The following is a 17,156-nucleotide window of genomic DNA, read 5'->3' on the forward strand; positions in this document are numbered from 1 at the left end:
TCTGATCTTCTTAGTGTGCTACAGGAGTTCCATCCAAGCCTGCCAAAGCAAGCTCGAACCCTGCTAAAAACAGCTAAAATAGCAGCCTATGGAGCGGAATATTTACACATTTGCATTCCTAAACACCTCCAGACAATACCAACAGATGCCCTCCACAATGTTAGCGAGTTGATTGGTTTACAAGTTAATGTGGATGCTTTGCCCTTGTATAAGAGCTCAGCTTTGCAGTTGTAGCCAATCTTCGGCAAAGTGCCATTTGATACACAACCATATGACTTTCCCTAAGACAGCTGTGCCCCGCACAGATGACCAGTTTTTGAGAAAAGTGGATGAGGACCACCACAAGGGCGACTCCCCCCTTACTCGAATTAATCTAGGCATGATAACAATGTTCATCCTGGATTACATGCATCTCGTTTGTCTAGGCGTCACTCGAAAACTGATGCGTTTTTGGATGAAAGGAGATCTGTTTTGTAAGCTGGTTTCTCAGGCAGTGATGGCTATGTCTGCAAGACTGGTGCAGCTAAGATAACACATCCTAATTGAATTTCAAAGCCAAGACGTTTGTCAGAAATTGAGTTCCTTCTGTGCCCAATTGTTTTGTAAGGCATCGTTCCATCTTCCCAATGCACCAATTTCCTCAATCTCTTTATTACCAATCTCAGTCCCATTTTTTGAATGAATTTGAACAATTATATGGAGCAAATGAATTGGTGTATAATGTGCATAATTTATGCCATCTAGCTTATGATGTCAGGAGATATGGAACATTGAATGGAGTATCAGCCTTTCCATTTGAAAACTACACGAAATTAAAAAAAGTTTGCAGGAAACCCCAATTGGTTTTACAACAACCGGCACATCACATTGGAAAGAGCCTTCATGAAACCCAGAAAACTCAGACAATATTGAAAATCAAACATACATGTGGACCAACAATTGCCACCTTGCCTCACTCGCGATGAGGGAACACAAAAAAAACGTACATAACTTTTTAGGAGGTTTTTGAAACTAGTCACTGTTCTTCAGCCCCATGGACTCAAAGGACATTGGATTTTATAAAGCCAGTCATCTAGAAAATACAGATCAAATGTATCACTTGTCAGATGTCGCCAAAAATATGTTTTGATACCAATGACATCAGATATGGAGCAATTACTGTCTTAGGTGAGTAAAAAACAAAGCGTGGCAAATCCAGCGAAGACCAGCACCTGTGAAACGAAGCACAAAGAGGGGATTGCTTTTCCATCATTTCCTTTCTTGGACAACGTTGGATAAAAAGGCACACAAGGGAGGGTAAGTGTAAGTTTCAACCATTCTTTTTCGTTGTCATTACATCATTAAAGATAATCATTTCTAACTTTCTTAATCCTATTTTAAGAGGAAACAATGCAGTTTTAAGCCTGTGTACTTTGATTAAACACACATGCTCCTCACACCACACACACACAATAAGAGCTCTTCCTGCAGGTAACAGGATTTACAGAAGAGCTGATTCAGCCTCCTACAGAAACAAGCAAGTGAACAAAGACTGCACAAGTGTGGCCTTGAAACAGGAAGTAGATTAGTCAGCCTCCAGGTTAAATCACATGGCTGTGCGTGTTACCTACCATGGCACTGCTGCTGCCGTTTGCCCAGCAGGAGCCACAATACTGGGGGATGTGCTGACGTAGTTGGTGCCGTTTATGTTCTACTAGTCCCACGCCTTAGGTACGTCCTGAGAGAGAGAGGAGGAGAGTGCAAATTGAATGAACACACGTGAAATCAGATATGAAGTAAGAGTCATAACTACATAAACCAGAAAGGTAGAGCAAGCCAGGTGGTGATGGGCGATTCACTGAATTTCTCTTAAAAGAGGATTACGTTGGCGACAGTCGGACACGAACCTGTTTTTAAAGTGAGAATTAACTTTTCACCAGCCATTAACTCCTTTGATGCCAATGACTCAAAAATGCGTCATTACGAATGGTAACGCCCCGTGCTAATGACGCGTTATCGAGTCAATTGCGTTTTTTTATAGGGGAGGTGGGGTAATCATCTGATCTAGCTTGTGTCAAAAAAATCCAAGTTGTAATCACAAGGGAACCCATTCTGTGGGCCGCAGTAGCAGTATGAGTGTGAATATGTGATCATCTAACCTTGTCTGAAAGATGTCTGATTGACATAAACAGCCTAGAGACTGGACCTGGCTTGCTGCTGGGTTGCTCACAGATAGTTAACACACTGCTAGCCCGATACAAAAAACAAGTCAGCGTGTATGTTGACAATCAGCTCACACTGGATCAGCAGAACATAGTGTAAATTTCGTTCCGCGACGTTAGTTTTTTTTACTATCCCTCCTGCCCCCCATGGAATACATAGCTTCTCCCTCCGCCACTTGATCAGAAAGTTTATATTACGCAGCAACAATCAAGGCGGCATTTGTTTTAGTGCGAGTGGCATGTGATCAGAGAAAAGGCGAAGAAGACGCACTGTCTATATAAGGAAAACACAAACAGCATATGTGTCAGACAGCATGACAAGATAACGCGCTAATAAGGGTGAGCCATCGAGCTACCTAAAACAATTAGGCCTATAATCAAAGACAGTTTCTGCTTGAAATGTTGCTTGTTACAAAAGGCCGATTTTCTCAGCATTTTGGTCAGAAATCAGCGTTTAGTTAAACCCACCCATGTTCTCCAGGCAATTACTAAAGAATGGAAAGAGGTACAAACAAACGTTTTTTTTTTTTCTGGTGATAAGGAAAGTCTGAAGTTTAGTTTGGTATGTTTGTTGTTGACATGAACATAGAACTGAATTTTCTGTGGGTCTTGGAAAAACACTGAAATGCTCAAAAAACCCTGGCACTGGGACGTGACCAAATTTGAAAATGGCTGGCACTGAATGAGTTAAGGGGAAAAAGAAATTACAAACTGTTCGGATTGATGTTTGCATTCAGCATTATTTTCAATTCTTGAAAAAAAGAAGTAAAGTCCTACCTGCAGTGCCCAAAATTACAATGGTGTGGGTGGTCCACGATGGTCCAAGGACTTCATGCATCAGTAATGCCATTTTGATTGGGATCTGCATAAGATGGCCAGAAGGCCATGGAATGGTCATCAGTAGTCCAGGCAACATTCTAAATGCAGAAGGATAAAATACATATTATATAAAATTAATTTTGTACTCCATGAACTTTAAAACTCAAGACAATTATTTAATTATTTAAATACATCTATGCAGCCTAACACACCCAGGACCCCCAGGGGTTGAGAGGAGAAGAGACCTTATGAACGTTGAATGCTTCCACATAATGTAACCATTCCATTCCATAAATTGATAACCTATTTATGGGTAATGACTGTTTACATTAACTGTGATTTTCACATCAAAATTTAGCAATAATTCTGCTTTGGGTGCCTTATAGATCTTTCCCATACATAACTGGAGCAACCGATGGAACATGTTCATGATAGAAAACAGACAACTAATTATAAGTGATATAAATTCACTGAATTGTAAATTTCTCTCTCCCTCACTCCCTCATCCCCCCCCTCTCTTTCTCTCCCTCCCTTCCCGTGGTTCGTTAAAATGCACTTGTAGATGAGCTCTGTATCCTTACTGCATTGTATGCCATTGCTTATGTCCTTGATTGTAAGTCGCTTTGGGTTTAAAAAGCATCTGCCAAATGCCATGTAATGTAATGTTAATGTAATGCTATGTACACATATTTTGCATCTCTGACTTTGATCTTAAACGCCAACATTAACATATAGAATGGACAACATGAATATAACCTAGATCATATGAATAGCTCTGTCAGGTAAGTAACATAAGGCCACATACACAGCACACCACATGTGTCTCTCTCTCCCCCTTGTTTGCTCCTCCTTCCTGCCCCTGTGCCTCCCATCTCTCCCCTCTCTTTCTCTCCCTCTCTTTCCGTGGTGCGTTTAAATGCACTTGTAGATCAACTATTTTCACATAATTTAATATACCATTGAATGCCCTATGTAAGCTCTACAATGGTACCAAACGTACGTTGTACATGCTCTGTCCACCAGACATTTTAACACGGTAAAGGACGTCTGAAAGCACTTTCACTGCCCCGTCATGACGTAAAATAACAGAAAAAGGGCTCGTGCTCACCTGTACAGTTTAAGACTCGTAACCAGGTGATAGTTTAACTGTTGGGTATCCAGAGTCGAGACGGAGACGGTCGATTTGTTAGTGCGTTAGTTAGCGGTTTTGATACATTTCATAATTTCACTGTATATATTTAGAATTAGTTTTAATCACTAGTAATCATTTAGTTCTTAGATTTAGTAAATAGGTTAGTTTTTTTGTATTTCATAGTGTAGTTTTGTCACAGTGTTTAGTTTTAGATAGTTGTACAGTTGTAAATAATAGTAGTTCTAGTGATTCAGTTGTTGTAATAATAGTAGTAATCGTAGTTTTAGTGTAATATAAGGCGAATAGTTAGGTGTAGCTTTCCATCGATTCGTCTCTGAGGTGAGTAAAAAATTAAACTATTTTTTTATCTCATTATAAAGAATGAGTTGACGTTGTTGTCAAAGTGAAGGTTTTGAAAACCTACGTTTAGACGGAGGATAAAACTATTGTGTTCAGCTTGGATTTCAATAATTGCCAACTATATTTATTCACAGCGATCCGATATTGTCTCTATAAACATTTAAGATGTCCACAGCGATAACCACCATTGTATCAACGCATTCGTTGGCGGTTAGCCAACTCTGTTACTGTATGCTAGCCTGACTAGCTAATGTCCAGCAAAGAGGGCACGCGCGCACCCCACCTTTCACCCGTAGTTACATTCGATCCAAGCCGTAGTAACCTACTGAGAATATTGACGGCTGTGAGTTCAACAAATCTGCTTGTTAAGTAGTCACCCTGCCTGGCTCCCTTAAAATGAAAAACCATTTGAATTTAAAACCCTAAATAAGTGGTAGCCCTACACAACAGAACACAGATGAAGCCAACGGTTATCAAAGGGGTAAATGGCTATCGGAGCCACCCCGGGGACATGTCGGTCCATGCTACGTTGTTATCGACGTCTTAAATATTCTACTTAAGCTTAAGAAAATGAACTTACCGATCTGAAACCTGTCATTGTCCATCATCCATCAACCTGTATAACACATTACAATTGATAAGGCATTAGCGACAGCCCGAGGCTAGGCCTGTAGCTGGCTACTGGCTTGTTGCCATGTGATAACTCTGCTGGCTAGTTACTCAGCCATGTGGTGTTGATTCGACATTAAACCACCGACCATCGTAGAAATTACACAATACAACAATATTACATTAGTGGATTGTTTCCAAATTCCGTCTACGTGTTATTGCTTACACAACTAAATAATAAGCATACTTTACCGTTTGGCTGAATAGGATGCCGTTATGCTTAGTTCGCCTCTGGTTGATGGTCCGCCTGAATTTTGACGAAAAATCCCCAATTAAAATTTACCACAGTAATATATTAACAGTGCTGAGGTTACATGTAGGCTAATTGAAGGATAATCAACAGAACTTACCGTTTCAATGGTTCAGAAGCTGCTTTGTGCGCTGCCTGAGCATAGGCTCGTGTCTGACTGTCGCCAACATAATCCTGCCCAAGAATGAGATGCACGACGCACTAAGCACTGACTGTACACTTCAACCTCGCGCCAGATGATGATGCGTCATACCTGATCTAACCAATCGCACATTTCCCTGATCCCCAGTAGCAAGAAGTGGAACTTGCGCACTCAAGCAAGCAGTGCAAAAAGTGCCACCAACAGTGAAAAAACATTTTCGGTCACCAGCATTCTCCATACAAAACAGATATGCATGTTGACCGAATATTTAACCCCTTACATTCCAGGGATTATTCAACAATGGTTTTAAATTGCTAAGGCCGAACCACAAAGGAGATATTCATGAAAAAACCTCAGCTGTCCCACTTTACCAGTGGTCCCACTTTACCAATGTTCACCCCAGTGTATAACCTATATATAAGTATATTGTATACTAGTAGGCCAAGCTAGCACACAGACAGAAATAGGCTGTTTTAAACACGATGTGAATCTCAATTGAAATTATGAAAAGTGCATTAAACATAAATGTTGTCATATTACAGTGTATGTCTGAAGGAATGGGATTGGAATGGTGCTGCCTATGATGATAGTCCTATAGCCCAAATTTGATCTGCTTACAGGAACATGGCATCCAGGAGTTATTGGACTAAACGCAGACGCACATTAAGAATCCTTCAGTCTTTTGAGTCACATTCTGACAATGGAGGAGATATTTTGGATGCTGTTGACCGTGACATCAGTCAGGCCCCGAATGACAGTGCTGAGGAGGAAGACGATGTTTTCATGGACTGCACAAGTTCATTTGATGACTGTAACGATAAGAGAGTTGATGGCATGACCTCAGATGGTGACTATGAAGACAGTGACTCAGAGGATGTTTGTGAAACTGATGAAGATAGTGAAGATGAATGTTCAAAATTGACAAATGTTCTTTGTGACTGGGCTCTGAGGAACAATGTGCCACAGAACACCTTTTCTGATCTTCTTAGTGTGCTACAGGAGTTCCATCCAAGCCTGCCAAAGCAAGCTCGAACCCTGCTAAAAACAGCTAAAATAGCAGCCAATGTAAAGAACATAAAAGGAGGGGAGTATTTACACATTGGCATTCTCAAATACCTCCAGACAATCGCAACAGATGCTCTCCACAATGTTAGTGAGATGATTAATTTACAAGTTAATGTGGATGGTTTGCCATTATATAAGAGCTCAGCTTTGCAGTTGTGGCCAATCTTGGGCAAAGTGCCATTTGATAAGGATCCCTTTGTCATTGGAATGTTTTGTGGCAAGACAAAGCCTCTAGATTTAGAGGAATATTTGCATGATTTTGTGGAGGAGGTAGCACAGCTTGAGAAGGGGTTTCACATGGCTGGAAAGACCTTCTTTTTAAGAATTGACTGTTTCGTCTGTGACGCTCCCGCGAGGTCATTTCTAAAAAACATCAAAGGGCACAATGGGTATTTTGGATGTGAGCGTTGCACTCAAGAGGGAGTCTATGTCCACAACCATATGACTTTCCCTGAGAAGACAGCTGTGCCTCGCACAGATGACCAGTTTTTGAGAAAAGTGGATGAGGACCACCACAAGGGCGACTCCCCCCTTACTCGAATTAATCTAGGCATGATAACAATGTTCATCCTGGATTACATGCATCTTGTTTGTCTAGGCGTCACTCGAAAACTGATGCGTTTTTGGATGAAAGGAGATTTGTCGTGTAGGCTGGGTTCTCAGGCAGTGATGGTGATCTCTGCAAGACTGGTACAGCTAAGACAACACATCCCAATTGAATTTCAAAGAAAGCCAAGAAGTTTGTCAGAAATTGACAGATGGAAAGCAACTGAATACCGCCAGTTCCTTCTTTATACAGGCCCAATTGTTTTGCAAGGCATCCTTCCATCTTCCCAATACACCAATTTCCTAAATCTCTCCATTGCCATGTACCTCATGCTCTCCCCTGCTCTCTGCAAATACTATTGTGACTTTGCTGACGCTCTAATGTCTCATTTTTTGAATGAATTTGAACAATTATACGGAGCAAATGAATTGGTGTACAATGTGCATAATTTATGCCATCTAGCTGATGATGTGAGGAGATATGGAGCATTGGATGGAGTATCAGCCTTTCCATTTGAAAACTACATGAGGAAATTAAAAAAAGTTTGCAGGAAACCCCAATTTGTCTTACAACAACTACACCGGCACATCACATTGGAAAGAGCCTTTATGAAACCCAGAAAACTCAAAAACTCAAAGACAATACTGAAAATCAAACATACATGTGGACCAACAATTGCCACCTTGCCTCACTGCACCCAATACAGAAAGGCGGTTTTTGAACTTTTCAGTGTTGCCACAACTGTTGGTGACAACTGTGTCATGGCTCAAGGCAATCTGGGACTTGTACAGAACATACTCTGCGATGAGAGAACACAAAAAACGTACATCATTTTTAGGAGGTTTTTGAAACTAGAGTCACTGTTCTTCAGCCCCATGGACTCAAAGGACATTGGCTTTTATAAAGCCAGTAATCTAGAAAATACAGATCAAATGTATCGCTTGTCAGATGTCACCCAAAAGTATGTTTTGATACCAATGACATCAGAGTGGGCAGCCATTCCTCTCCTCCACAGTAATTAGCCACCCCCCCACCTGACAGTTTTTTTTATCTTTTTTTTATTATTATTATTTTTTTACTTTCAGGCCAATCATGTATTTTGTTGTGGAGTTCCTTGACAACTCTGTTGGGATTGTAAGCAACAGCTGGACTAATGGTGACAATTCGATGACCTTCTGGCCACCTTATGCAGATCCAAATAAATTTAAAATGGCTCTATTAACACATGCAGTCCCTGGACCAGCGTGGACCACCCACACCATCACAGTTTTGGGCACTGCAGGTAGGACTCTCCTTTTTTCAAGAATTGAAAATAATGCTGAATGCAAACATTAATCTGAACAGTTTGTAATTTCTTTTTCCCCTTAATGGTTGGTGAAAAGTTTATTCTCACTTAAAAAACAGTTTATCCATTTTTCCACAGGGTTACAACAGGAATGTCAGAAGCAGTGATGCCTGATGAATTGATATGGTATATAAATTTGGGTCTGACAAACTTTTGCCTTTACAGATGACTATGAAAAGGCAAGAAAAAAGGCCAAAATGGCAGAAACACATTTAGCTGTCGCCAGTGAGCCTGAGGAGTTGGAGAGATGCCAGCGTTCAAGACAGTAAGTTTGAGTTGTGCCACTGTAGAAGACATTGGGTTAAATTGTGCCAATTATTGAAGTAGATGATAATAATTCTGTCAGGACCATTAAAGTCTGAACACACTTTCTTTATTGAAAAGTTATGAATTAGATTTGGTTAGGCTTTGTTCAGAGGAGCACCGTGAAAAAGCAACCAACCAATTTAAGATTTGGAGAGCAAACATTCCCCTCATTAATTTAAGCAATAAGCCACGAGAGGCCGTGGGTTTACGCTTGATTTACAATGGCTGGGGAGTTGGAGCACGACGCCTATGCCATGTTATTCACAACAAGGAGCTGGGTAGGTAAATTATGAATGAGAAAACAAACAACTAAAGTTATCCTGTTTCTTTGTGCAGACCAACGAAACGTTACATCACCCTGCCTGAGCCTGGACCAAGTAGACCATTGCCACCAGTTCCACCAGCAGCGATGAACCTGACTCTTATGAGCCCACCCCCACCACCTTCACCAGTGAGGCAGCCATCATTGTCCTCATGTAGGTTATGCACATTTACACATTTTCCCCATAAACTCTAGGCCTATAAATCTCCCTCATGCACACACAAAGAAATGTCTTCTTTAATATCTGTGTGAATGACTGTAGTCGCATCAAAAGACAATTCTCTGAGGCACAGTGTAACAGAAACTTTTTTTTCTCATCTTTGCAGCAAGTTCACACTCAGGCCAAGCCCATCACATGGACACCCAGCTGTTGAGCCCACCTCAACCCCTCCCAATTCACCCCCCTTTGAGGCAGCCATCATCATCCTCAAGTAGGCATTATTTACAACTTTTTCCCATACCCCACGCCCCAACACACACACACACACACACACACACACACACACACACTCAAAAGATATGTATCATCTTGTTTAGTGTGACTGACTGCAACCACGTCAAAAACAATTTTGTTTGACACACATGTGTAACAGTTTTTTTCTCATCTTTGCAGGAAATCCATCTGAACAAGTGGACGACCAACTTAGTCCACCCCTCCCTATTTACCCACCTGCAAGGCAGCCATCATTATCCTCAGGTAGGTTATGCAGATATACCTTAAGTGTTCAACTGGTATTGAGTCCAAAACTTTTACTGCTATTGCATCCATCAAGCCACTTAAATGTCCCTATAGCTGTCTATATCAGACTTAACTTGGATTGAGAATTGAGCTCTGATGGACAGTGAAGCAGTGACTGAAGTTATTTTGGATGCAGACAGTTCTAAAAATAGAAATGGTTTGATGGATTCAAGATCAGTTAGGAGTTTGGAGAAAACTGGAGGGTCTTTTTTATTGCATATTCATCCGTTTGTACACATTTTATATTTTTCCCCTTACATTCTGTATTATTTATCATAGCTCATTGAAAATTGGTGTTCATTTGTCTATTCGCATTTGGATACAAAGCAAAAGACATAAATCATGATACCTTTTGAAAAATCTTTAGAAAACATGTTAGCATGATAGCACTATCCTGACTGTAAGCTTCTCTCAAGCACAAAAGCCACTCAGTTCAGTGTCTTTTTCCTTTCAGGCCTTGAGAGATATTTGGTCTCTACGCTGGAGGAGATTAAGGATAGGCTGTCTGCATTGGAGCGGACGGTGACAATGTTGGCCAGATCAGGCAGCAACAAACACGCAAAGCTGCCAGACAACTTGGAGCTACCTCTCCAGAACTTCCAGGACCTCAATGGACTGGAGGAAAAACTGGAGGACAGCCCCTACCAAAAAGAATTGGTATGTATATTGGTTTCTAAGTTGCAGCCCCTTTAAGTTCTTTGAAAAGGTATTGTAAAGGTCTGAGGTGAATTCCTCTCTATGATCAAGAAGTTATAAGTGATGATATATGGAGTTACCTTAACTGATGGCGTGTGTTATGATGCTTTTGAAAAATGTGCACAAGTGGGACTTTTGATTCAGTAGTTTGTGTTGTATCAGCTTGTTTTTTTTATGTCCACATTAAATCTATGAAAATGGCTTATAATGTCCATTATTGTGGGAGCAGATGAGCTAATCTTTACTTTTCTTTCCTTTAGACTGCTTATCTGGGGACAATTGGTGGTGCCACTGTCCAGGCCACAACCAGGAGGGTCCTGGCCACCGTTTTCGGCCATTCATTGGCCATGACCATCAATTGGAATGGGTGCAATGACAAAAGGGCATTCCGGGACCTAAAATTAAAGAGGGTAGTTGTAGGTAAGTTTTTTTTAATCTCCTACGATAAAATTGGCTGATCATCACTCTTTGACTGGCACTTAAGACACTGGATTCTCTTCATCTACAAATTGGATTCCAAAGTGAAATTTTATTTTGTGAATAACAACAAAATAATTTGCCGTCACATTTTTAAAAATCTGTTGCATGTATCAAATAAATGAATACATATTTCCCACGAAACAATATTTTTTCCTCCATCTTATGTGTAGATTGAATGTTTAAAAAGTGTTTTGTTTTATTCACAAAAATTCCAATTGTCCCAACTTTTTAGAATCTGTCCTGTACAATGTGCATTTTAAGTAATTCCTACTGTGCTTGTTCTCTGTTTATCTAGCACCCTGGTCCATATTGCACTCACTCTTCCAGTTTTAAACTAAACAAACTGCTAAAATTACACGCTGGACCTTTGAAATGAACTTCAAATCAAATATATCAAAAGTGCTGATTTTGCAAATAACCAAACATTCCTCTTATCTTGAAAACATTTTGCCCATCTATACAGATGCTGTTAGGAGAGGCTCAATGGACTCCCCACCAGCAGCACAGATTGAGGACGAGGTGAAGGTGTGGTTCCGGAATGCCCGAGATAGGGCGGGTGGCCGTAGGCAGCGGTACATTCGAGTTGCAGCACAGGACGTTTAATGTGTGTGTGTGTGTGTGTGTGTGTGTGTGTGTGTGTGCGCGCGCGCGTGTGTGTGTGTGTTGTTAGTGGTGGAAGATATTCTTTACTTTTGAATGACAACCTCACTGGGATGTTAACCTATATACGCACCTGTCAATTTACAGAGGTGTGCAAAAGCGTTTGATGAACTGTATGTATTTGTTCAAATTTATTTATTTATTTATTTATTCATTTATTTATTTATGTGAAATTATTTATTAAAACTTGGACTCTGAAATTTTGACTATTTCACATTTTTTAAACATTATTATGTATTGTCAGAAACACAGTAAATAATAAACACTATAGAAATTACTATTCAAACACACACATTTTGATATTGATATTGTATGGGTCTAGGAAGGACAAAGTATTTATCAAGTCAATTATAGAATTCTTTAAATAATCTATACATTTTTTAAGTTTTTGTGTGCACACATTGTAGAATGAAATATCATAAATATTAATATATATAAAAATATCAATGTGTGTTTTCTGCGGGCCAGGAGAGGGCTATGCTTAGGGCAGAGTGAGGGCAACCCATTCAGGACCTGTGTGGGCTTATTTAGGGCTAGGTGTGGGCTGCCCGTATGGGGCCCATACTGAGGGGCCAGTACTTTGCCAATGAGCAAAGCCTCACGGGCCCTGTGCGGGCAGCCCGCAGGGGGCCCCTAATATGGCCCATGGTGGGCCCAAAGGGGGCCTGCACGGGCTTGCTTGCTGGGCCCCTGCCCCCCCTTCAGCATCTGACATGTCACCCTCACAGTCCCCCCCAACACACACACACACACACACATACTCTCAACGTTCATTAACACACTGAACTCAGGGACTGCACATTTCACTTTACCTCGCTCATTTGCACTATTCCGCACTACCTCACCTTAACAGCTATTAGTTTATTGTTTATACTGCTTATTTCATGTTTACCTGCTATACCTCAAGTGCCCTTAACTGTTTATTTGCTCCAATAAATAAATATATATATATATATATATATATAGTGCAATGCAATAATGAGTACACCCCCCCGAAAAACGACATTTTTCACAGTATTAAAATGAACACAAACAATATGTCCCAAACAGTTCCTTGATGATGTTTATTGCACTATGTTCTTACATTATAACTCAAGCAGAAAGGTGAAAAGATGCCTTAAATTACATATTTTTCTGTTTCCGTGAAAGTGGGGTGGAGCAAAAGTGAGTACACCCCACAACAAACTCAATTACATCCAGTACATTTAGTACTTTGTATGGCCTCCATTATTTGCAATGACAGCCCCAAGTCTCCTTGGCATGGAGTGCACAAGTTGACAACATTTGGCTACATCAATCTTTTTCCATTCTTCAAGGATGACATCTTTCAGAGCCTGGATGTTGGATGGAGAGTGATGCTCAACTTGCCTCTTCAGTATTCCCCAAAGATGCTCTATAGCAGGGGTGTCCAAATTGATCCATAAAGGGCCGTGTGGCTGCAGGTTTTCATTCCAGCCATGCAGCAGCACACCTGATTTGGCTTATTCAATCAACTGACACACCCACCCTTTAATCAAGGGTGGGTGTGGCTGCAAGTATTTGACTGTGTGAAGACAGTTCAGTTGATTGAATGAGCCAAATCAGGTGTGCTGCTGCATGGCTGGAATGAAAACCTGCAGCCACATGGCCCTTTATGGATCAGTTTGGGCACCCCTGCTCTATAGGGTTCAGAATTTAGAGGTCTGCGCGGGTCGGATTTTTCAGTCCCGCTCCCGCCCGCATTGTGCAGTCCCGCTCCCGCCCGCGCCCGCAAAGAATTATGATTTTCAGTCCCGCTCCCGCCCGTGCCCACAAAAAAATTATGATTTTCAGTCCCGCTCCCGCCCGCGCCTGCCATATTTTGTCCCGCTCCCACCCGCAAATCCCGCATGATACAGACGTTCGCATTATTTCTCAGGAAAGTTCTTGTCTTTACACAGCGTGATGGTGCCTCGCCCCTTACTGTGAGTGGATTTCAGCATAAATATCTACAGCTCATGCTGTTATTTACCTTGTTTCAGAATTCAGTGTCTCTAATAATAATTAGTGTTGTCAAGCCATTAAAATATTTAATTGCGAATCATGCATTTTTATCACATGAGAAACCATTGTAATTCTCTGATCAGCATAAAAAAGTCAATGGGCTTGCTTTGCAATAATGGTGGGAGAACTTTTTTTTTTTAATATAAAGCAGAGCTAATAAGAGAAGTGAAGTGATTTACGGCTTGCGTTAGTCTACAACTTTAGTCAGAGAGACATGTTACACAGTGACGGTAGGCTTGACTCAATGCTATCCCAGAAATCCTTCCTGTAATATGCAAATTTGGCCGCCTCTGATTGGACAGCCAAATTTGCATATTACAGGAAGGATTTCTGGGATAGCATTGAGTCAAGCCTACCGTCACTGTGTAACATGTCTCTCTGACTAAAGTTAAAGACTAACGCGAGCTGTGAATCATTTCATTTATGGTTCTCTTGCTAGCGGGGTGTGAACTGCGAGTCATTAGAGTGATCAAAGGCAAATTTAAAATGCTATTTCTAATTCTTTGCAAGTTTAGGTATCTTAAAACGTTTTTATTAATGCCAAATAAAATGTCCAGTGCAGATTATATATGATAGACATTAATTAATAATTTATGCATTGTATTTTGAACACATTTTTAGTTAGCGGGGCTGCAGCTTATCACCGCTCCTGCCCGCGCCGCATATGTGCACTTCCGGTCCTGCCCGCGCCCGCAGTGAGCTTTCAAAATTTGTCCTGCGAGTCCCGCGGGACTCCCGCGGGAGTGCAGGGCTCTAGGGCAAAACTCTCGTCTCATCAGATTTGGGCAGTAATTCTGGCCCGTAGCCAGGGGGGATCGGAGGGTTCGTTCGATCCCCCCCGCGACACCGCCCCCCGGACACACACGCCCCTCAAGATTACTCAAGATTTATTCATTTGTTCATGTCCGATGAATATACATTGATTCACATTTAAATTTACAATATTAAATCCAGACTAATCAAAAAAGAAAAGTAGACTAAGTGAGGACGAGTTAGAAAAACGGGTTCATTTCTCCTATGTTTATGTTTACACATTTTGTTCAGACTGCTTTACACCCCAATCCAGTGGGTGGCGGTAATGCCCCCATTAGACCCCTTTCACTGACGTCACCCGAAACCGGAAGTAGACAATCCCTGCGCCATATTGGAAGACCAACAAACTCGTGATTAGGGGGAAATAACGGCAGCGTGCGGTATGTGAACCCACGAGGCACTTGGTTCATCAAAAACCTACAATGGTAAACTTTTGTGCTGTGTTAGGGTTCTAACAAAGCTGATGGGAAAGGTGAAAAGAAGTCTTTCTACAGAATACCAGCTGTGATTGAGACACAAGGGGAGCAAACCAAGGAGCTTTCTGCCAGGAGACAGAGAGGATTTAGCTGCTTTATGCAGAGCGGATCTGAATACTTTAAGTCTATTTTGTTACTGGTAAGTCACTAGGCTAGAGTGTTGTAGAACATTTTTTTAAAATGTTTACTGAATAAAAACATCCTTAATTTTATCAAATATTCTCTACTCTATATTTCATTTCTTTCTTTTGTTTTAATTTTCCTCCCTCCATCCCTCTTTGGATTTTAAATATAGTTTTTCCCCATGTCCAAATAATTCAAATATATATAAATAAAAACAGATAAGTAGTAAATTAAAAATAAATTATGAAATAAAAAAATCCATTCTCCCTTGCCCCGAGTCTTATCATATGGGTCAAACCCATCAATCACAGCCAGTTTCTCCACATACCGTGCCCTTTCTGCAGCTGGTAATGTACTCACATAACCAGAATTATCAGCCATCATGTCACTTTACTCTCGCTCGTACTTTGTTTTATATTGTGAGTATGTATGTATGCATGTACTTGGTCTTCCAATATGGCGCCCTAGCACAATCTCGCGGTACGGTGACGTCATGCGGTAGCCCTGGATAGAAGAGAAAATGGGGGGAAAAAGAAGATAAAGACAGAAAACGCAAGAAATCTGCTGCTACTTTGTCCCAAAATATTGGCACCATGTTCCAAAAAAGGGCCAAAATGGGTAAGGTGCTGAGTGCAGGACTTTGTTTTTCTTTTGTTTACAACAGTAGTGGTAGATCGATCTGTCAGAGTGATCAGTGGGGGGTAGCGTCAGCCCGTCCGTCAGTCTATGTGTGTCAGTGACACACGCACACAGATGAGTTAGGTGGCTAGGTACTAGTAGCGTCGGACCTGGGGCTGCTTTTATTTTTTTTTCAGCTTGGGAAATCGGAGCTGTGGTGTGGTGTGAAGACAGTAAAATGCGAGACTTTAAGAGCACGTGTTTTTCAGTCGTCATGGTAACATGGCATCATGGTAACATGACGCCCTGTCAGTGGTTTGGCATTTGGATCAGAGTGAAAAGAAACGTGTGCACTAGCTGAAAAATGAAAATGTTCAGACCAGTGTGTGTGAAAACACCCACTGTTGCTGCATTTGGGCAATTTTAAATTAATTGTCCTTATAGGGCTGTGCGACATTATTTCAATCTCAGGATTACTTGAAACATTTATCTCAATTAGAAATTGTTGTTTTTTATGCTAAAGCATGGGCAGATCAGGAGTGTTCTGATGCCATAAACAACAACTGAAGTGAGCAACAGAGACAGACAACAACAGACAGACAGACAATGAAGGAGAGAGCAACAACAGAGACAGACGATGAAGGAGAGAGCAACAACAGAGACAGACGATGAAGGAGAGCGCAACAACAGAGACAGACGATGAAGGAGAGCGCAACAACAGAGACAGACGATGAAGGAGAGCGCAACAACAGAGACAGACGATGAAGGAGAGCGCAACAACAGAGACAGACGATGAAGGAGAGCGCAACAACAGAGACAGACGATGAAGGAGAGCGCAACAACAGAGACAGACGATGAAGGAGAGCGCAACAACAGAGACAGACGATGAAGGAGAGCGCAACAACAGAGACAGACGATGAAGGAGAGCGCAACAACAGAGACAGACGATGAAGGAGAGCGCAACAACAGAGACAGACGATGAAGGAGAGCGCAACAACAGAGACAGACGATGAAGGAGAGCGCAACAACAGAGACAGACGATGAAGGAGAGCGCAACAACAGAGACAGACGATGAAGGAGAGCAACAACAGACACACGATGAAGGAGAGCAACAACAGAGACACACGATGAAGGAGAGCAACAACAGAGACACACGATGAAGGAGAGCAACAACAGAGACACACGATGAAGGAGAGCAACAACAGAGACACACGATGAAGGAGAGCAACAACAGACAATGAAGTCACAGCACAGTTGTAGGAAGATAACAATAATAAGTTAGACAACAGAGAACTTATAACGAATAAAAAAATGTCTAAATTAGAAGATTTGAAGTGTGCTCGTGTATTTGGGGGGTACGGGAGTAGGGGG

At 41.4% G+C, this 17,156-nt stretch overlaps 1 protein-coding gene and 1 long non-coding RNA gene across 3 annotated transcripts; one reads left to right on the forward strand and one right to left on the reverse strand.

Moving 5' to 3' along the window:
- Positions 1-933: 933 nt before the first annotated feature.
- Positions 934-5,908, reverse strand: LOC132866644 (uncharacterized). Of its 2 annotated transcripts, XR_009650608.1 has the most exons (6): positions 5,532-5,908; positions 5,374-5,428; positions 5,093-5,128; positions 2,979-3,118; positions 1,611-1,717; positions 934-1,211 (listed from the first exon to the last, which is right to left on the reverse strand). It is a non-coding gene; the product is annotated as an uncharacterized LOC132866644 (long non-coding RNA). The 2 variants fall into 2 exon arrangements; XR_009650607.1 differs by having other exon boundaries at positions 5,374-5,906.
- Positions 5,909-8,718: 2,810 nt separating this feature from the next.
- On the forward strand, positions 8,719-11,678 carry LOC132866645 (histone-lysine N-methyltransferase 2B-like). The gene is made up of 7 exons (XM_060899432.1): positions 8,719-8,795; positions 9,173-9,312; positions 9,485-9,589; positions 9,772-9,855; positions 10,352-10,554; positions 10,854-11,013; positions 11,537-11,678. The coding sequence occupies exons 1-7, from the start codon at positions 8,728-8,730 to the stop codon at positions 11,674-11,676; spliced, it is 900 nt and encodes a 299-aa protein (XP_060755415.1). The 5' UTR covers positions 8,719-8,727; the 3' UTR covers positions 11,677-11,678.
- The last annotated feature ends 5,478 nt before the right edge of the window (positions 11,679-17,156 follow it).

Source organism: Neoarius graeffei, chromosome 18, assembly GCF_027579695.1.
Source record: "Neoarius graeffei isolate fNeoGra1 chromosome 18, fNeoGra1.pri, whole genome shotgun sequence".
Classification (NCBI taxonomy): domain Eukaryota; kingdom Metazoa; phylum Chordata; class Actinopteri; order Siluriformes; family Ariidae; genus Neoarius; species Neoarius graeffei.

What these genes read in the sequence shown, in the direction of transcription:
- LOC132866645 (XM_060899432.1), top strand. Translation starts at nt 8,728, where the DNA reads ATGGCAGAAACACATTTAGCTGTCGCCAGTGAGCCTGAGGAGTTGGAG. An exon ending in GCAGCCATCATCATCCTCAA is followed by an intron (nt 9,590 to 9,771) that starts GTAGGCATTATT and finishes TCATCTTTGCAG; the next exon opens with GAAATCCATCTGAACAAGTG. An exon ending in GCAGCCATCATTATCCTCAG is followed by an intron (nt 9,856 to 10,351) that starts GTAGGTTATGCA and finishes TTTTCCTTTCAG; the next exon opens with GCCTTGAGAGATATTTGGTC.